Source organism: Aythya fuligula, chromosome 5 (assembly GCF_009819795.1).
Source record: "Aythya fuligula isolate bAytFul2 chromosome 5, bAytFul2.pri, whole genome shotgun sequence".
Taxonomy (NCBI): domain Eukaryota; kingdom Metazoa; phylum Chordata; class Aves; order Anseriformes; family Anatidae; genus Aythya; species Aythya fuligula.
In genome coordinates, this window is record NC_045563.1 from 20,958,102 (window position 1) to 20,979,289 (window position 21,188).

The following is a 21,188-nucleotide window of genomic DNA, read 5'->3' on the forward strand; positions in this document are numbered from 1 at the left end:
TTTCCTCCAGATGTTCCTTGTATGCTCCCAGCTTGCTGCCTTTTCTGTTTCATCTCTTTTTGAAGTGGTGTCCCATTTCCTGCACACAAAGACCCTTCCCTGGTGCACTGGGGAGCCCTACTTAAAATAATAGTAAAATTTCAACTTAGGATCCAGCTCTGCTCCTACCTAGCTGAGATCCCTTGTTCTTTAAGGGGTCTTTTGTGCAGGAACTTTGCTGCTTTACAGGCCGGAATGGCATTTGTCTGGAAAATGCCACCATGGACCCTTTCCCTTGCTGAAGGCAGCCACGAACCCGGCAGAAGTGAGCCACCCAGGTTGCTGCTTGCTGCAATGCCGGCTTGGGCGAAGCAGCGTGGGGTGTAAAGAGGTTGGCAAAACTCATGGGGTGCTAGGGACGGTGGGCTAGCTTCAGCTGCCTGCTGCTCGCCTCCTAAAGCCCCAGCTTCACTCCCTGCCCCGTGGGGCTGAGGGCTGGCAAACCGCGCAGCCTTCCCGAGTGGGGGGGGGGAGTGGGTTTAGCATAGTGGGGGGGTGAAAAAAAGGGGCGAAGGCGGCGATTTCAGGGGACGACGCAAAAAAACAAGGAGCTGGGGAGTCGGCCGAGCCGGGGTGGGCACCCAAGCGTGGTGGGGTCTCCGCAGGGCCCCCCCGCTTCGGAGCAGCGCGGCCCGGGGGGGGGGCGGGCGGGAGGCGGAGCGGCGAGGGGGCGGCGGGCCGGGCTCCCCGGGGGAGGCACCGGAAGGCGGCCGGCGCTGATTCATTGCAATAAATCGGTCCTGAGCGGCACGGCTCGCTCATCGTCGCCACAGCCCCAGCCGGAGCCACAGCTGGAGGAGCCGCAGCCGCCGCGGAGGAAGGGAGGGAGGGAAGAAGGAGAAAAGCAAGGGGAAAGGATGAAGATGCAAGCCGAGGTGATCCGCGAGGGCGAGCTGGAGAAGCGCAGCGACAGCCTTTTTCAGCTGTGGAAGAAGAAGCTGGTGGTGCTCACCAAGGACAGCCTGAGCCTCTTCCCCGACGGGCACAAGCGGGCCAAGGGCAAGGAGCTGGGCTTCGGCTCCATCCTCAAGGTGGACTGTGTGGAGCGCACGGGCAAGTACATCTACTTCACCATTGTCACCAAGGACCGCAAAGAGATTGACTTTCGGTGCCCGGACCAGAGCTGCTGGAACGCCTCCATCACCATGGCCCTCATCGACTTCCAGAACAAGCGGGCCATCCAGGACTTCAAGAGCCGCCAGGAGATGGAGCAGGCGGCGGGCACCCAGGAGCGGCGGCTGGCCCGGGCGCCCTGAGCCCCCCGCCCGCCACCCGGCACGGCCCGGCACGGCCCCAGGTGAGCCCGAGCCCCCTGCGCTCCGTCTGGCTGCCAAGGGGTTGCCCGCATCGCCGGGTCCCCCCAGGCCGGGTATTTCGGGTGGGTGCGGGCGGCGAGGGACTGCCAGGGCAGAAATGGCACTTGGCGGTGCTTTCCACGCAGAGTTCCCTATGGAAACCCCCAAGCATGCGATGAGGGCTGGACGCTGCCTCCCATTTGGGAGCGCTTATTTTTCTATTTCCACCACCCAGTGCGTTTCACTAACCTGCTTTCTCTCGCTGCCCTTAGAGCATGCCGCTGGATGATATACCAGAGCAAGTGTCTTGGACTGAAATGGGACAGGGTACCAATGAAGGAAAGCGAAGAAGATAGCTGGAAGCAGCTTGGTTTTCTCCAAGCCTGTCGAGGCTGCTGAGCAAAGAGCCCCAAGCTTTGCCTGAGATGCATTTTGAAAAAGAAAAACCAAAGACTTCCATACAGGACTTCTAGCCAGGCGTCCACGTGTGTTGAGTGGCACGACTTCGCAAACGATTATCTTCTATTTATGAGACGCAAGGAAGATTCAACACTGACTGGTGGTGTTAAACACAATTTAAATTATTTGTAGTATCTATATTTGTATTTATTTTGATGAATGTCTTTTGGCAGTTATTCGTCTTAATATTGCTTTTGCATTAATATGTCCATTCCAAATAAATTACTTGAAATGTTCACTTTTTATTACTATAGTCTGTGGTGCAGTAACTTTTGTGGACGTGTATCTGTGGTGTGGGCAGCGGCTTGAAAGGACTGGGCAAGCACCATTTTGGTGGCCTGGACTGGGCAGTGGGAGGTGGAGGAACTTGAGGTAACCCATCTGTATCTGAGAACAGGGAGGGAAAGAGTGTTGAGGGCCAGCACTGGCCAGCAGTGGAAATACAAAAGCCTTCCACGTGCTCGGTAAGGGCTCTTTCGGAAGCATTTTCCCGTGTAATTGAGTAATGGCAGCTAAAGACGGCGCAAGAGCTCCCTGCAATTGTAAAATGCTTCTGCATACTCCTAATGCCCTTTGCCTTCCCCCTGCTGTCCCATAGCTTCCTGCTGGGCTGGGGCAGTGACCTGGATTTCAGCCTAATGCAGTGCTGGAGCTCCACAGGATTGCTCACCTTTACAACATAGCAAGCCAAACTCCTCTCCTCTTATCTGCCTGCAGTGACGCGGTGCCTAGGTCAAGTTAAATTACCTGGGAAGGAGTAAGATGGTCTTTTCCTACAGAGCCCATAGATCAAGCAGCTGCTCTTTTATATATATATTTTTTTGGGACAAAATTATTGAAGATTTATCTCATGAGACTCAATAATCACTAGTGAAGTATTCCCTACTAATGCTCCGAAAATTGATCGCTTCATTTGGGTAATTCCCCTCCCCTCCCCCAGTATCAGGAAATTCTTGCAGGAGAGGTTATAGTAGAGGAAGCTATTTAATTACAAGCAGCCTGTAGTAAGAGCAAGAGAGGCTCAGTACAGGGAATAAAAATCACTCCAGGAGGAGGGTCAGGGCCACAGCAGGGCCAGGCATCCTCTTCATGCTCTGCTGGCAGCTGTGACCAGCAGCCTCATGCACCGTCGTGGCTTTCCATGCTTTAATGGTGGACGTAGCAAGCATTTGGCCACAACATCTGAAAGCCTTTAGCCCTGGCTCCCCTCTAACATAAGAACAACAGAGACACGGTTAGTAGAGTGATAATGCACTGCTGCCCAAATGTCAGTGCGTTCTACCCCCATTTTCCTTGTTAGTATTGAGGGAAGAAAAAAAAAGCCCAAACCGAGCAGAGGGTCTGGCTGTTAATCCCCTCAGTTTCCGCGAATCCAACGCAGGAATGCTGACTTAGAGCAGCTGGGGCTCGGGAGCTGCTGCTGAGTGTTTGCAATGGCAGCGGCAGCTTGTGGGGCACGCGGCCCCCTGCTATTCCAAGCCGGTCTGCCTGCTGCTGGCCTTGATGTCAGGTCTTTCTTGTGCCAAGGGCAAAGAAACACAAGGAGCTGTTGAAAGTGCTTTATTCCACATTTGTGGCCTCAAAAAGAAAGCACAATGCCACTGTCTTCTTTATTGCTATGGGAAAAGTAAGAGGGAAGCTTTGGTGTATCTGAATTAGTGGGCTTTCTGCTCTCTCAGTGGGATTTTACTCTTTAAAAGGTAAACAAACAACCCGATATTAACGATTAGCTGCAAATAGCCGAAGGAGTGGACTCCAAATCGTTTGTACAACACACCGCCGATGGTTGGGCCCACCGTCCGTGTCAGGGGCTGGACCGACGCGCAGATCCCCAGCATGGTACCTAGGAGAGACAGCAGAGATAGGCACACATCAGGGCGAGGGCGAGTTTTGGGAGGGAGGTGTGTGGGAGCCCCTTTGTCCCTGCTGGCCTTCCCCCTGCAGCGGTAGGAAATCACTTCAAATAATCTCTCGCATTCCTTTATAGAAGTCCAATTAGGGTTCGTTAAGTCTAAGGCCTCCTGGAGGCATGGGGACGAGTTTCCACCAGAAGCCAGCTCAGCTCTTTGCCACCGCGATGCAGATGGTCGTAACGCTGCCCAAAAGGCAAACCGATGCTCACCGCCACCTTAGCCAGGGTCCAAGGATGCTTTGGACACTGGAAGGTGTTCCTGAACTCAACCGGGCTGCCAAGTAGAGCACAGGCTGGGGACGGAGATGTTGCTTCTAGGAGCACACTGACGCCTTCCAAAGCGAAGCACACCGTCTTCTGATATCATGATTAGCAGCAGTGGGTACTCAAGAGGCTCCCATCCCACCAAGCAGTAATCACCATTTCTTCTCTTGCATAATACTGCTCTTGAGAGCTTATCAGGAGCAAGAAACTTAGGTCGAACTATGTCTTTAAGACTAAATAGCTAAAAGCACAGCTAGAGACCAAACCCCCTTGAGGTTAACCCCCCACACCCTTGCGAACAGAGCGAACAGAGCGGATGTTTCAATTTGGATGGAAATGGGAGCCTTTCACCTGGCTCGGCCGGTTCTCCTTCCAGCAGCTTGCACATTTGCATGGTTAACAGGAGCCCAGGGGAAGGGGAAGCACCTCCACTTGGGCAAAGGCAGGTTTTTCCACCAGGACATCTCCCAGAATGCAACCACGGCCCCCTGTACCCGCTGGGCGTCTGACCATGCGGTCCTCATGCGGGATGGCTGTCACGCTCAGGGGAACAGACAATGCCCATCCAGCCAGGAAATTATTAGCCCACACCACTGGGAGAGAGGGGAAGCTGTACCAGGAACTTACACGCTGCTCTGAAATGTTGTTTTAAATTATTTCTCTTAACCCCAATGTGATTAGTAGGCTGTTGGCATCAATTTTCCACCAAGACATGAACTGAACCATCACCACGCCATGCCAGCAACACCTAGGAGAGGGGAGGATGCTGTCCTGCTTGCAAGAAGCGGACACCAGTGTGATATCAAGCATGGCTTAGAGCAGTGGGTGACCATGGAGGAACAACCCCCAGATCAGAGGGAGGGTGGGCAGCCAAGTGTTGGTGTAACGCTGCCCCAGGACTGCTGTACTTTTATCAAAAATGCTTAAAATACTTGTGCAATGAGCCTGAACCAAGGGCGTAGTCATGGTGTGCAGAGAGGGAAGTCTCCCTGGAAGAGCTGCTGAGCTCCTCCTGCACATGGGAACAACACAGCGATGGGTGGGACCTCAACCTGACCCTTTGCCAATGGGAACAATCCCACAACCACCAAACTTTCTGGGCAGGTTTTGCAATTATTTTTTTCCCTCTAGGTATTTGAATTAAACTAATTACTACGTGCAATTGCCAAACTGGCTCTTATGATTGAGGAGGCACTTTTTTCCTTTCCTTTTTTTTTTTTTTTTTTTTTTTTTTTTTTTTTTTTTGAGCTGAAATCCATCCTCTCAAAAGGCTGGGCTCTCTCTCTGCACTTCTGTAACACACTGCTGAGAAAGATAATTTCTATTTAATGGGCTTAAATTAGATCCCTCGTGTCGGATGCCCTGGAGCTTTGGGACACTGTAAATCTCAGCCCTCGCACCATTTCCATGCTGCACACGTGACGGATCTGTTAACATCAGACCTTTAACCGTGACGAGTCACCGCGCCAGCAAAAACCATGTCTGCATCACTTTGTTCAGCTCTGCCAAAAACCATGATTGCTTGCCACCTTCTTTATCACAGCGATCTCATCTTTCTGTACCTTTCCTGCCCCCTTTTTTTCCTCCTTCACTAGCTTTTCCCCTGCTTTTTTCCCATACCTGGCATCACTACCCCTTCCCATGTGGTCAGACCTGGCCAGTGCAGTCACCTCCCACCCCAGACCTTCTCCCAGCCTCTCCTCCCACAAGTTTCGGGGCAGTGTCCCTCCTCCCAGCTCACTCCTTTCCAGCTCACATCCTGTCACCGCCTTCAGATGACAGTGCTGGCCCGGATCAGCCCGATGCCCGCGGGGCAATAGCATGGCCTCATTTAATGATCAGGGCACCACGAGCAGCCGCCAACGAGCCAGCAAGGCAAAGCTTGGGGGGCCTGGGGGGCCAAGCCTCACTGCAAGCTCTCCTTCTAGGGTTTTGCGCCTGATGTGTGAATAAAATTGTGAAATGCGGGACCATGAGGCAGTGATGCTCTGCTTCACTTCCTTCCTACCTCCCCCCTCCTTCAGGCAGGAACAAGACCTCCATTCTCGGGGGGACAAGGAGTGCTTGTGCTGATGCGAGCCTGCCTTGGCTTGGGGCTGCGCTCCCACCAGCTCGTGCGCACAGCTGAATGGCACATGCACGCAGCGCAACATTTTCCCTTCCTGCCTTTGAAGATGGGGAGGGAAAAAAAAATCAAAGGGAAATGAATGAAATCATTTCCACTCCGTTGCCTTCAGTGGGACTCGTCAGCCTCAGGAGGAGTGGCCTGAGATGGGGCCTGGAAGCAGGGTGGTGGGTGCAAGGGATGGTGCCGTCCTCTGGCCACTGCCTGGCCTCTGTTTCCTTGCAGAAACATTGAGCTAGGAGACAAGGATGGGTGACTCAATGTCTAGCCTGGGTGGACAAACGATCGTCCTGCAACACCCCATCCTCAGCTCAGCCCAACCTCCAGCTCCTCACATAGCCTCTCTTTGGCCAAATGCAAAGTCCCTCCAGCCTCTGCCAGCCCCAGGTAAAAACAGCACGGCTGACCCCAGGGAATGAAAGAGAGACTTTTCTGTAAGGAGAATCCCCAGATTTACACGCCCTTGGGGAAGCGGCGATTCCTAGCACACCACCAAAACGCTCACTCTGCAGAGCCAGTTTCAGGCTGGCAGAGGAAGGAGCCGCATTCGAGCTGCCGTACGGGTGGAGCAGCCCTCGTGTGGTGCCACCCACGGCCTGCGACGGATGGCAGGCATCTTAATAGCCGCATTGCTCTGAGAGACACCCACGCCGTCACCGCCGCAGCTGCCGCGGAGAGGCAGCTCGCGAGGACGCGGCTCTGCTGTGTCAGGCATTCCTGCCTTTGCTGGGGATGCGCCCAAAACAAGCGCAAGACTAGCAGATGCCTCCTCCCTGGGAAACACCGTGAGGGAAGGCACTGTTGTAAGGGTGAGGGGCAGGAAGGGCTGGAGGAGACAGAGTTTTCCACCACTGCTGTGATCCTCTGTGCCAGCAGCATGCCTCCTCCTCGTACACAGTTTTGAGCCTGTAATTTGTAGGAGCACTTGGCACAGCATCGGCCCAGAATGGATGGGCACATTAGAGCCCATATCCCAGGGTCCCCAGACGTCTTCCTGCCACCCCATGGTCTGTCTCCATCCTGCCTTTCTGTGCAGAGATCATCCATCCCATCCTGTCGTAACAACATACGCAAGCGGGGACCAGGGTGAGGCAACTAAACCCATTTTCCCCTCTGACCGATGCTAGCCTCCGGGCTTTAAAAGCCGAGCAATGCTCCGTTTTTCTTTACAAAGCCCCTTTGAGCAGAGCCTGGATGAATTCCAGCTTTACTTTATGCCCCAAAGGCCTTTGGTGCCCTTCCTCCACTACTCTCCCTCCTCACTGAATGTTGCTCCAAGTCGTGAAGCAGCAGATTTCCTTCCTGGCCATGCAGAGGGGCTGGGGTATCCCAGACCTCACCTCTGCATGGTCTAGGAGCTTCTCCCAGGTAGAAGCATCACGCTTGGAAATCGTGGGCTTCCAGCATTTGTAGTAGAGGCGGTCTTCAGCTCTACAAATAAACTTCTGGAGTGACGTTTAGAAAAGCTCTTCATCTAGAAGCATCTTAAAAGTGCTTTATAAACTTCACTAATGGGCTGTGCAGACTCTAAAGCCAATTCTCAGTTGGGTCCTATGGGAAGGTATCTGCTCAGACAGCCGCAAGTGAAGCTGAAGGGTGAAGGCTGGTGGCCCAGAAAGGCTCAGCTAAAGCAGAGGAAATCTTGGGTACCTGATGGTCAGAGCTCTGGGAGAAAACTGTGAAAGACCACAAGCAGAACACACTGCAGCAGGTTAACCCTGCTCCATCCTGGGGCAAACTCAGCAAGGCTCCCATGGCAACAACACAGCCATATTTCCTCAGTTGACTGATGAAAAATTGCAGGCGTGAAGATTTCTGCATCTGCTGTTGCATTTCAGACCCCTTGTACAGAGAAATAAAGTAACTCTATGCAGTGATGTGGCCAAAAAGTGGAGACGGGGCAATGACCGCATGGGGCTGGAAGCAAAGCACACAGCTTGGCACTGAGTCAGGGATTAGGGATGATGGTGCTGGGGATGGTGTCAGCTTTTTGGGGAAACAGCTGCTGAAAGAGTGAGGTCTATCAGGCCACGGACTTCACCTCGTGCAGGGCAAACAGGACTGAAGGTCCAGAGCCGACAGCACCCTGGAGCCTGATGGCAGCAGCTAGGGCAGGACTGGGTGCACCGGCTGTGGGATGTTTGTTCCACACCGTTGCGGCTCATCCTGTGCTAGCACCACCAGTACTCACTCACCCCTCCACTGACACCCACCACGCGCAACTGCTGCAGCTAGATTTGCTGAGGAATTGGGCATCCACTGTGGTGAGCTGGAGTATGAGCTGGGAGGTGCCTGATGGGCCCAAAAAAAAAGAGCAAAGGGAGCGGAAAAAGACCTGTCTGATCTCTCTGATGAGCCTTACCGGTGTCGGAGGAGGGGACAGCCTTGGTGAGGATGCTGTCGGTGATGGTGCCCAGCATGCTGAAGGCGAATACCAGCGGCAAGGCAATGATGCAGTAATGCCACACGGTCCTCATCAGGGCCTAAGCAACAAGACACGAGGAACCACAGATCATTAGAGAGCACAAAAAAGCAACTTCACAGCAAGAAACTATCCAGAAAAACATCACAAGCCAAACCTGTGACTTTTAGGTAAATTGGGAGAGCCCCAACTGATTTATGACAGTCTGGCTTTGGCCATTTCAGGGTCTTCCGCCTCCCAGCATTTGTGTGCAGGAAATTATTCCAAGCATGCAGCACAAGTAGCAGACGATACCCTGTAATCCAGCAGCACGTTTTCCAGTCCTGCCGCGGGTATTTTTAGTGTCTGGGAATTAGTGACGTCCCCACACCCTCCCCCCGGTCTTCTGTCACTTGTCCAAGTCCTAAGGAAATGTTCAGCAGCAGATGCAATGCGGCGTACTTCAGGAAGCCTCCATTACCTATACAAAACAGCCTAGAGAAGGCACTTTGGTTCATTATCATAAGTAATTAAAACCAAACTAAGCTTGCCAAAATAAATGAAGCCGGTGCATTATGTAATGCTGTACCTTTGGGATTTCTAATCCTGTTCTCCTGCTTCCTCACTAATAAATTCACCGAATTCAGTAATCTGGAATAGGTCTTCTGGCCATAAGCGCACATTAGCGAGCATAATTAAGGAGAGTAATGATTTTGTTATTGCACATATTCTTAGTGGAGACATCCCTCCAGCAGTTTAATGCTTAAACAAAAGCGGTAAGGATCCCTCAGCAATGGGGCTAGAGCGGCTCTCAGCCCTGCTGGTCAAATAAATAGATTTCTCTGGGGCATGAAAAGGAAATTCCCTCTCCCTTGCCAGTCTCCTGCCCTCAGCCTCATCTCGAGGTGTGTTGTTGTGGCTGGAACAGTCACCGGCCCAGCCAGAGGTTTCATTCTCTGGGGTTCTCACTCATAAAAACTGGTCTGTGCCTCTTGGCTACAGAAGATGGAGAAGCCCAGAGCTATCGCTAACTAATGACTTGGAAATACTGAGGTTTATTCCTAGTTCCCCTCTAGACTCGTACACAGCCAGGTTTCTCTCCTTGGAGGGGCTCTTTGCCTACGTTTTGGTTAAGAACTAGGCGCTCCAGCTTAAGGAACTGGTGAACAAAAGCAGAGGAACAGGTATTTGGTACATAAACATTCAGACGGGGAGAGATTAATTCCTTGCCAGGGCAAATGTCATTGGGGGACAACATGGCAGTTGTAGGAAAAAACAGCTTTAATGCTCCCCTGCCTTGAAGGAGTGTCCTCAGGGGCTGGAGGCTTAAGGAAATGGCCAGGAAAGAGCAGACCCATGGCTGTGCATAGATCCTGGGGAATATCTCCTTGCTGTCTTGGGCTTTGGTGGGATGAGGTCAGGTGGAACTTGGTGTCCACTACTCCTCTGCAGCCCAGCAGACAGCAGCCTTTTCCACCCAGCCAGATCTGAGGCCATTTTCAAAGTAAAGAAGGCAGACCCAAGAGTTTCAGCTCAAAACCCAGTGCCTGGGAACCAGAGGGGAGGAGGCAGGACGGGGCACAGCCATGCCTTGAGACAAAGCGAAAAAACTTCCCCGTCAACACTGCCAAGACCTCCTACACCCCTGCCCACGCGCTCGGCTCGCAGCGCTGCCGGCATCTGCATGCCAGACACCCTGCCCTGCTCTCCCTCTTCCAGGTGTGACTGCAGGGCTCCCAGCCCACCCCTTCCCTCCACTGCTGCCAAGCATCCTCCAGCCTCTTCCCGTGTGTCTGCAGCCACTGGCAGCCTCCATCCAAAACCCCTTCAGCCTGCCTCATGGCAAGGGGGTGAGTTTTGCAGGTTCTTGTATGGACAGCTAGTTGCTTTTCCTCGCTGCCTCTCTTTGGGGTTTTGTTGTCATCCTTGTGCTTGGGACCTGCCTGAGACAAAAAGCCACCCCAGAGATAGATATTTTTGCAGCAAACCACACAACAGAGCGCTTTTTAATAAGGACTGCACGCCCAACAAGGATGGCTGCTGCATTTGCCTATGAATAGCTCTTGTGGGAAGTCATTGCTGACCCTTGTCCCCGGGCCATGCTGTCAGGATGTCCACAGCCCTCCAGGCATGGTGTAATTGCCATCTCTCAAACCAACCATTTCCCTTCCCCGCTTTCCCCTCCCTGTGCAGCCACATCAGCCCTGTGGCCCCTGTGCTGCTGTCTCTCCAGAGGCATATGGGAATTACCCTCCCCAAATCACCCCTTTGCTGCTCTGTCATTGCTGCCCGTGAGCTCATGTGTCCCATCCACGCTGGTTTTGGATGGGTTTCAGACACATACGCCACATCCAACAAAGTTGGCTGAGTGAGTGCCTCCAGTCTGCTCTGCTGTCGAGGCTTTCTCCTGTACCTTCAGCAGCTGCCAGTCCTCCCAGTGAGACCTTGGTGCACCAAAGCCCTTTACTCCACCATCACCCCTCTGCCCTGCTCTTGGCTGCTGGTTCTCACATCTCTGGGTGGGCCAGCTCCACCTTGGCCCCACATAATTGCTCCCACCCAAGGCCAAACCCCAGTGGTGAGACCCTCAAAACCACCCCTGGGCCACACTTTATGGGGCACACCACCACCAGCCCAAAAGGCATGATGCCAGTGGGCAGGGACCAGACAGACCCTTCCTGAGCATCCCACTGCCCTGGGCAGAGCTGGCTTATCTGAGTGAACATGCTTATCAGCAGAGCTGCCCACGTCAGCACGATTTTCCGATTGACGTTTGGGGTTGGCATCAACTCTCTCCCACACCAACACAACTGGTGATGGGTGACGCAGCTTGTCCCCAAATGGAGGAGCTGAATTATTTCCTTGCTGCCTCCTTCTCCAGATGCTCTAAGCTTGGGGGAATTAGGCAAAACAAAGGCCCGGAAAGATGAGAAAACAGTCCTTCTCTGTCTCACAGCAGGGTACAACTGCAATGTTTTTTCTCCCCATAATCTGCATTTACTTTCTGGGCTGTTCAGGAAACGCAGCGGCTTGAGGACGGAAGGCAGGACCTCTATGCAAATCCAGTGACTCAGGATGGACTTACGAATTTCTGTGCAGGATTATTATTCTGCTAATCCCCATAACCATTACTCACAGTGCTCTTTATCGTTGCTGAGCACAGCCGTGTTTGCAGAGTGGCCCAGGACTGCTGGTCCCCCCCCCCGAGCCCTGCCAAGCAGAGCCAGCGGTGGCACTGCCAGCAGCAGTGGTGGCAGCCAGGCCCCTGCCTGCCACGTTATTGAAAGGCACCATGAATGATTTTACACCAAGCCTTACCATGCCCAGGCCCACGCCGGCGAAGACAAGGACGCTGAGCCTGAGCAGGGTCCTCTCTGTGCAGTGCTTACTGAGCTTCCCAACCACCAGACCTTGCACAACCTGGGGGAGAAGCACACAAGCAATGTTAATCCAGTTTATATCAATGGGAACAAGCTGAGAGGGCAACTGAAAGGGAGCAAATGAGTTACTTCCTTGCTTTTTTTTTTTTTTTTTTTTGGGGGGGGGAGGGAAGGGTCTTTGCTGTCACAGTAAATAACCTGAACACACAATCCATGATTTTGAGCTTTTTGCATCCTAGTGATAAATCTGCCCTGTCAGAGGAAGATCTCTCTACTGAATGGTGCTTGCATGAGTTTGCTGTCACTGCATGGTCAGCAGTGGTGATTGAAACCATCTAAAGGCACGTGGAGATACAATTTTTTAACTTGGGATATTTTATTTTATTTTATTTTATTTTATTTTATTTTATTTTATTTTATTTTATTTTATTTTATTTTATTTTATTTTATTTGTGAAATACAATTACTGTTCAATTCTTCATTTTTGGAAAGCTTTTCCAAAGCAAAACTGCATATTTGTATGCAGAGGTAGAAAATGTCTCCTCTTCTGTATCTTGTCTTGCCATTATTTTAAACTATAAATGTATTAATTGGGCAGTTCATCATTTTTATACAGGAAATATGGACAACAGCGATGCTAATCCCCAGCCCCAGCAGTATGCACAGGCACAAGGGACAAAGAACTGGTTTTACAGATTTTAAGCAAAAACTGGGGGAGGGGGGGAATAAAGGAGGAGCAGAAAATGTAAATCTCAGGGCACATTTGTCTTTTACAGTGCTTCAGAGAGCAAAGGTGCCCGCTTTCATTTCTCTGCTCAGCATCTGGCGCACTTGGCACTGGCCAGAGTGGGCAGGAGAGGATAGAGGGTGGAAGAGCTCATCCTGGCTGATGGGGCTCCAGGGGAGGGACAGATAGGGATCTACCGAGCTTCCCCCACTTCAGAAGGGTTTGTTTGATCCAAACGAAAGCCCCTCTGACTTGAAAGAAGAGCTTTAGTGCAAAACACTTTGTTTTCTGCGATGGCTTCGTTTCAATTTTGGTGCAGCCTAAAAAAACATTGGTGCTCAGATCTGACATGGGCCACAGCTGTGCTGCTCTCAGCTTTACTGTGCTAATCCTAAGGGAGAAACCCAAAATCCACTAAAAGAAAATCAGTTCAGGATAAATAAAAAAAGGAAGTTATTTAAAAGAAATGTTAATGTACAACAAATAGTCAAAAAAAAAAAACAAAAACAATTTAATTGCAAAAATAAAATCAAATGGTAAAAGGTAAATAGACATAGAGTGAGAATAGGGTGAAGTTTTCATGAAGAGTGATAACTAGTTTAAATATTTCTCCAACAAGCTACAACTTAATGGAAAAAATCAAAATTAAACCCTCTGCTGTTCCTCAGAGCACAATTTTTGGCATGAGGGGGCATTTTGCCATGCAGAAATTTGGTTTCCCAGTACATGCTTCTTCCTCTTCCCTGTCCCTGTCCCTGTGTCACCCTTGGGCAGGGCTCAGGAGCTGGGCTCACGTGCGTGGTGGTGGCACGAGCCCTGTGCGGCTCACCTGCCTGGTGGCCTTGGGGACAGTGCAGTGCGATGCCGGGACAAAGGATGGGGTGACTTGAGTCATTGCGGCTTCACGCCTGCCACGGACATGGGCCGGGTGGGAGGAGGATGAGGCCAGCCCTGGTAGCTCCTGCTCGGGATGGGTGGAGGAGCTGCTGAGTCATGCTTCGTTAAGCTGAGCACTCCGAAAACGAAGAAGAACCGTCATTAATGCCTTGTAGCCTGCCAGTCCCTCCTGCCAAGGCTGTGCTGAGTCACAGGACTGCCTTCCCTTGGCATGACTTGACATGGTGGTGGCATCACCCAAACCCTAGTTTGGCTCCTCTGAGCCACTGGAGGAAAGGTTTCTCAATTTGCCCAGACTTGAATGGTGTATTTAATCGGGATTCACCGTGCAGGCGCAGCCCTGTCCCTGCCCATCCTTGAGTCATGGGGGGATATCATCAGTGATTTCCAGAGAAGCCTACTCTGATCACCATGGGAGCGGCAAGCACCAGCCCACGTCACCTGCTTTCTGTCCCAGGCCACGTGGCCATTTCTGGGTTATACCCCAGCCTCCCCACTGGTTACTGGGCCCTGTTGGCTTGTGCTGCTGGTCTCCCTCCCCAGCATGGCTGATCCAGCCATGAGACACAAAAACCTCTCATCTTGAGTTTGTACGCATTCTAACACCAGCATCTTGATTTAGGTGCTGGATAACATTTTCAGAGCTCAGGACCTGCTTCTGGCCAGAAATGAGACCTGAAAACTCAGTACCTCCATCAGAGAGCTTTCCTGAGTCACAGATAAGCTCATAAAATCCCTAGAAAGAGGCTTAGAGGAAGAAAAATCTACAAAAATGAGGATAGACGGATCTGCACCACCCAGTGATGACATCCTCGTGCCAAGCACAATGCCTGCCAAAATGCCACCTACAATTTTCCATGGGCATGCAGGTGCCCGATTTGTTTGAGAAGCAGCATAGGCACATTTGGGAAGGAGGAAGCCAAAAGGTTGGCATGCATGATCCTGTGGAGGGTTTAGGTGACGTGCTGCTCTTGCAGTGCTGTTTGTATGGATGTAGGCGGTAGTAGGGGCACCTGGGATGGTTTGGGCTTCCTTGCTCCCATGGATAAGCTTGGTCAGCACCAAAAAGGCAGCAGTGGGATTTATCTTTATTCCTGCTGGCATGTTCGGGGCTTTTTCCTTGCATGCAGCCTCCACTTGAGATCCCATGGGCCTTCCCCTCCCGCATTTAATCTGCTGGATGGTGCTTGCCTTTGTAACCTGACCTCCTTTGAAGTGCTGGGGCAGAGACAGTGTACCTGGCTGGAATGTGTTCTGTCATCAATAAACAAAAGGGAGAGGAAATTGTTTGCAAGTGAAATAACAGGCACTGCCCGTGGCTGTGTACACATGTCACAGGAAAAACCAACACTGCTTTTTCTTTTTTCTCCCCCCTCCTTCTTACAAGGCAAATAAGTCTCCTGATAAATGCAGTACAGCCAAATATCTCTCTCCTCTTCCTTACACTGGATTTGTACTCATGATTCCTTCCACTAGTTCAGATGATGATGTAGAAAACCATCCTCATTATTCCTGCATCTGCTGGAGCTCCCATTTGCTTGTGAGAGCCAGTGAGAGCACACATCTTGTCGACCTCACCACCAACTCTCCCAAGTCCCTTAAAGAATGGAAAAGGCTTTTGCTGTTTAAAGGTCTAAAGTGTTATTTTTTGGCTGGCTTTTTAATGGCAAAGCAGTTTCCTCGCTGTGTGGAGCTGCTGTGGAGCCCGACCAGGATCCCCAAGTAGTGAAATGGAAAAAGTCCAAGTCATACAGATGCCTGGCTGGTCCTTCATGCTCACCTGTGGCTGTTGGACATGAGGCTGTTCCTACAAACTCCTTCACAAGCACCCATTAAAAAAAAGAGCCCAGCAAGAAGACACCCATTTACACAAACACCTGGAAAGGAGAAGACATGAGAAGCTCATGGAGGCAGGCACAGCCCACATAAGGGCTGGGACCAGGGGTAGACACAGGCTGGGGCATCAAACAGTGCTGGATGTTTCTTGACAGGCTGAAGGTAGTGCAAAACCCTGCACTGATCTGGGTGGGAGGGGAAGGAGGTTGTTTTATGGATACAGCGATGCCCGAAAGCATTGGAGAAGTCATTCAGGTCTTGCAGAAGAGCACAAGGGTGTTGGGGCTGCAAGGAGAGCTGACGGTAAGGACCGAACTGCTGAAGCAGCACTTGGCCTCGCAGGGGAGAGACAAGCATGTGTTTTGCAAACTCCAGCCTAATGGCTGGCTTTCCCCCCTCCGCCCCCCACCACAGGTTTAAATCCTTCAAAGCAAGGAAACTGGAGAACTTTCTGTTTGTTGTTGCAAGGTCCTCTCACCAAGTGGGTTTTCCCCCTAGGCGAACCTGGCTGTAATTAAATCCCCAGCTCTTTAATCATCCCTTTTGCTGCACAGAGAAATAAAAAAGCAAGAGGGACAGGCTGGTGATAAGATGATAGGCAATGTAAATCGCTCCTCCAGGAATCTCTCTCATCTTTCCAGAATCACTCAGTACAAACTTGTCCCTCCAGAAGCTGCACAGCTAGAGGTGGAGTTTGTACAACAATGCCAATTAAACGCAGTAACTAGAACAGATGTCTTATGATTTCTCGGTCCTCAGGGTAATAAATACCTACCCCTTTGTCCCACCCAGAGTTTTTGTTTTGTGTGTTTTGCTTTGTTTTCAGAGAAAAAGTTCTTAAGGAGAGCTCCCCCTGCCCCCTCCCATGTCTGGAAATCTGAGCATCAGATGTGACTTCAGATACGAACCAGGGACTCCGGGTATTTCCCCTGCCTTAATCCTCTGGCAGCATTTTCCAAGCACATACTACACCTGAAGTCCTCCATGCTATCGCATTCCCCACTCCAAAAAGAGCTGGATCCTTCTGCCCATTATGCAAAGTTAAGTTATTTTAATTTTCACATGATTATGAAATTAATTATCCTCTGGAGGGAGAATGAATGGCATCCCACACTCCTAGGCATTCAATAGGAGGGAAATTTTGTTCACACGGCCTCTGAGATAAGAGGGCTCTGGAATCACAGTGCCGAGGACAAGAGGTACAGCATCACTGATGGGCTCCCAGACCTCTTGCTGGATATCCACCAGCAATCAGATGAAAATGATTCAAACACATCACAAGCAAGGGGATTTCTGCGATGTGAGGCTCTGTGCCCCTCCCGTTCTCTGCCTTCCCATCCCTATTTCATTATCTCCCATCAGACTCCTCCTCCTGGACTTGCTCTGGCACCACCCCAGCCCATCGGCCAGCCCCACACTATCAGGGTGCAGAGCCTGCATTGCGTGAATTACCCTCCACTTGCTATTTTCCATCCAACCATTCCCTTCCCACTCTCACTGTGTCTGCTCTCTATCCTTTGCTATCAGATGATGCTCTTTGCCTAACTGCAAGCAGGTGCAACTGATGATCTCTTCCTAGCAGTCATAAATAAATGCATAAATATATATATATAATTACTCTTTAACTACTTCACTATTGGAAAATGCAATCCAGCAAAGAGCCAGAGGACTTCCCACACAAGGAACCTTGTAAGCTGGAGGCTTACAAGGGAATATTAACATCAACTCTGCTGGAGAGGACTAAGGTGACCTGTCCAATATGAAGAGCAGGGCAGGGGCAGCATCTGGAGCAGCAAATTTACACCAGCTCCTAGTGCTTCATCCTAAGAGCCTGGAAGCCTCCTCCCAATGGACAAGTACACCTGTTGGTATGTTTACAACAATAATGTCAGCAGATGTATTACTTTGGGCCACTCAGGTCTCCTTGACCATCCCATGGAGATGGGATGCTCACTAACATCCTCTGCAAAGGTGACAAAACCCTCACCTCCTGTGGGGTTGGTGTTTCTGCACTGATCCCCCTGTGCAGAGAGGTGTTTGAGATGTCCATGGCAAAGTTCTTGAGTTGTCTATCTGACTCAAAGCTTATCTGACTGACTCAAAACCACTCCAAATCTCCTCTCTGCACACTCTGTAGTTGGCTTGAATGATGAGAAGCACAGATGTTGATGGTGTGGTGGCTGCTTCTCACCACAGGAGGTTAAATGAGGCTGAGAAGCTGAAAAATGAAGTTAAGCAATTGGAGCATAACAACCTCGGGGCAGGAGAGGAAAGCAGGAAGAGACCATCAGTATTTGAATTGCCTTGGCATTGCTTACCAGGCTGTGAAAGGGGGCTGTGATGTCCCTTTGTGTTAGCTTTGAAAATTAAATGGAGAAAAAAATATAGAAAAAATAGAAACTGCAATAATGCTACTGGACTTGCCAGGAATTGGCAGACCAGGCAATGCCATTTGTTGGTGTATGACTTTTGGGGAACATTTGGACAAAGTCTTGCTTAACATGCTGAAATCTGTGCGCTCCTGAAACCTCTTAGAACATGCAGTGTGTTCTGAGAGCAGGAGACCACAGCCATGCCCTCTTGCCCTGCAGAACAGACCCCTGAGCACTGTTTTTAATGTCTACAAGGATGTTTAGAGTAAACAGGACACAGCTTGATTTTTATTTCCCTCTTTGGTTCTATGACGTCCACTCCCACCTATAAAAGTTCTTAAATGTGGCCCATTTTCAGGCCCAGGAGGAATGCAAATGAGAGGGGGATCTCTAACAGGGGGATTAGAGCAAGTCAGAGAGAAAACCCCCACAATGTTTTAGAGAAAGGCAAACTAAGGAATGAGAAATCAAAGCTGAGGACCTGCTTGATGAAATTCATTGAAAAGGACATTATATTCATTATGAATAAAGCTATAATTTAACAAGTGAAGTGGGGAAGCCAGTCAGCAGATATTAATCACCATTCACCCATCTAGACTGGTGGAATTTGCGTGCACCTTAATCTGCATTTATATCTCCAGCAGTATCAATTCACTGTTCAACAGAAACAGACATGCCTGAAATGCCAGCTGAGGGACGACGGAGGCCCATGAACTCAGCGAGATGGAGCTGGCACACATTACATCCCCTGTGCACATCTTCCACTGGAGGAAACTCGACAGAAAGCAGTCATAGAGAATTAACACAGCCACTATCTACAAGAGATACCTTTGGGCCATTGCAGCCAGAGTCCTGATTTGAAAGTTAGGACACAAATCTCATGTCTTACAGTAGCTTTAAAGCCAGATGGTGAGAGCATCATTGATTTGGACCAACTGAGGATCTGGTCCTGTAAAAACTAGAGTGGAACTGGTAACTGCCAGCTACAAAGTGGAAAAAAAAAATAGCAACACAGCAGCAGGCAGTGCTTTGCAAGATGGTTTTGTTGCCACCAGGATTCACGGGTCCTGCGCTTTTTTTTTTTTTTTTTTTTTTAAAAAAAAAAAAAAAAAAAGAAGAAGAAAAAAAGAAATTTTCTCATTCTTTTTCTGGTATTTGGACTACAAACCCCAACATGGCACCACAAGGAAAAGAAGCTCCTTCATACACTACGACCACTTCCCTCCTCCTGCATTTCTGCTGTCCAAAGTCATGTGCTGTTGAACATGTGTAGCAAAACAGACAGAAACTGCATGGATAGATGAAAGCAAGCTGCCTGGCTGACAAAAGCCAGTTTCTGTGCCAAACAGCCTGAGGCAAAGCCTCCCCAGCAAAGCAGATACTGCACCTGAGCCCCGAGGCCACTGCTGGATTCCAGCGTGGTAATAGGTATGGTTGGGATGAAACCCAGACTGTGGGAAGGGTCAGAGCCTTGGCTAGCGCTTGCCATCTGGTTATTTGCTATGAAGCAGAGTCAAAGCAGCAGGTCCCGCACCTCTCAGGACTGTAGGGTGCCCCGGCATGGCAGTGCAAGTAACCTTATCTACGGCAGTTTCAGCCAAACTAACCTGGGAAACAATAGCATGAAGACAGACAGATATCCCACACTGAGCAGCAGTGTCCCAGCTCCATTGAGCAACGCAAAGCCACTCCTTCCCAGGCTGCACCATTTTCACCTTTGGTGGTATTGTAACCCACAGCAGCCAGCTTGAAACGAGAACCATTTCCATGCTGCAATCCCAAATTTGATTTCCGTGTAGAAATATATTATGGATTTAACTGACACATATATGTTAAGAGTTACTGGTGTGTCCCTTTACATTCAAAGAGGGAAGAGGACATCAGAAGGCGACTTGGCCCCCCTAAAACCTGAATGAATCTTGGAGGTACTGCTGTAGGAGGCAGCACGCAAAGAGAAGTGAAGAGTAAGCCTCCATCAGCACTGGAGTTTGGGTCAGACATGCTTTGGCAAGCAGCTGCTGGTCACCCCACTTGCCACACACACTCTTTCCTTGCTGTGGAGCAGCAGAACTGTGTTCCTTTCCAACACGGCTGAACAGAAGCATGCATCCAGCTTACAGCAGGTGTTGAGCACATGGGACCAAGATACAGCAAGTCAAATGCCACCCTCCCAAAACACACATGGTGAAGGCACCAGCACCTCAGATCCAGATGTTTCACTTTGCTCACTGATGCACAGCCATGCTCGCTGGCTGCTCTACCAAGTTATGAGAACAGGGCAGAGCCCAAGTGACTGGCAGCACTATGCCAGATCCAGCTCACAAGGGAAGGAACTGAAATTGTCATTTCACAGATGTGAATCTCCTCCAAATCCCACAGGAATTCTGTGGCAATGTCCAGGAAAGGAAGGCATTTCTTTTCTTTTTTTTTTTTTTTTTTTTAAATAACAAGACCACCCTCCTTCAGGATATTGCTTAACTCGCATCTCTACCTTCCAGCTGGCTTGTAACCAGCTGTTGCTCTTTCTGCACAGTTACTAGCCTCTTCCTCCAAATAATGTAGTGCCATTATTTTTGGTCCTGCTCTGGCCTAATTCAGCTGACTTTTCCATTTTGCCCATTTCATTAGTCTCACAATCACATTCCATTGCAGAAAATTTTATTTTATTTTATTTTATTTTATTTTATTTTATTTTATTTTATTTTATTTTATTGCAAGCATAAGCTTGCTGTGCTTGTTTCCACCCAGCAGAAACTAGTCCTTCTTCTACACTGAAGGCATCTGTGAAAATGCCAGTAAGACTGTCTACCTACATAAATTCACAGGGTGCTACTAAGCAAATGTAAATGAGCTACCCTGCACCACTGAAAACCTTATAATCAAGGCAAGTTAACTTCAATGTAAGTTTTGTTATAAAACCAGGATGACGTGTCACTTGTTGGAAATTTTAGCTCCACAGCTTACATTTGCAAGAATCACAGAATGGTTTGGGTTGGAAGAGACCTTAAAGATCATTTAATTCCAAGCTCACAGGAAGGGACAAGAGGGAAAAATAATAAAAAAAAAAAAAATCAAGACACTCCTTGCTTTGCTTTCTTTCCATTTCAAGAAATAGAATAAATCTGGAGGCATTTTTATTTTTTGAAGTCAAGTAACACCCAGCAGAGCTAGGAGTGCATTTATGCTCTTCACATCAATATCATGCCTGGATTTAGGAGAACATGAGTGAAAAAGGGAGCAAGGTGCACCTTAGACATTAGTGTGGCAAGAGGGGGGCTTCCACTTCACTTACCATTTGAAGGACACCAAAATATGACATCAGGTAGCCAGACTCCACTGCTTCCAAGCCAAAGAAATCCATCGAGATGATGGAAAACATAATCAGGAACAAACCTAGAGGGAGGGTTAATGAAAAGTATATATCAGTACACCTCCAGTGCTTGTAATGGCCCAGCCCCTGCTCCCAGTCACCTCCAGCATG

General features: G+C 49.9%; 2 protein-coding genes across 2 annotated transcripts in view; one reads left to right on the plus strand and one right to left on the minus strand.

Moving 5' to 3' along the window:
* Nucleotides 1-777: 777 nt before the first annotated feature.
* Nucleotides 778-2,046, plus strand: PHLDA2 (pleckstrin homology like domain family A member 2). Its single transcript, XM_032188515.1, has 2 exons — nt 778-1,336; nt 1,607-2,046. Exon 1 carries the CDS (start codon nt 897-899, stop codon nt 1,293-1,295), a length of 399 nt encoding a protein of 132 aa, XP_032044406.1. The 5' UTR covers nt 778-896; the 3' UTR covers nt 1,296-1,336; nt 1,607-2,046.
* A 1,292-nt stretch (nt 2,047-3,338) lies between these two features.
* The window catches only part of SLC22A18 (solute carrier family 22 member 18), a 60,464-nt gene continuing 42,614 nt past the window's right edge, over nt 3,339-21,188 (minus strand). Inside the window, exons 7-10 of the mRNA XM_032188768.1 lie at nt 21,000-21,100; nt 11,814-11,915; nt 8,457-8,577; nt 3,339-3,636 (exon numbers count right to left, since the gene is read on the minus strand). Of these exons, the coding sequence (XP_032044659.1) occupies nt 3,449-3,636; nt 8,457-8,577; nt 11,814-11,915; nt 21,000-21,100 (512 nt within the window). The 3' untranslated portion in view covers nt 3,339-3,448. The remainder of the gene's footprint in view (nt 3,637-8,456; nt 8,578-11,813; nt 11,916-20,999; nt 21,101-21,188) is intronic.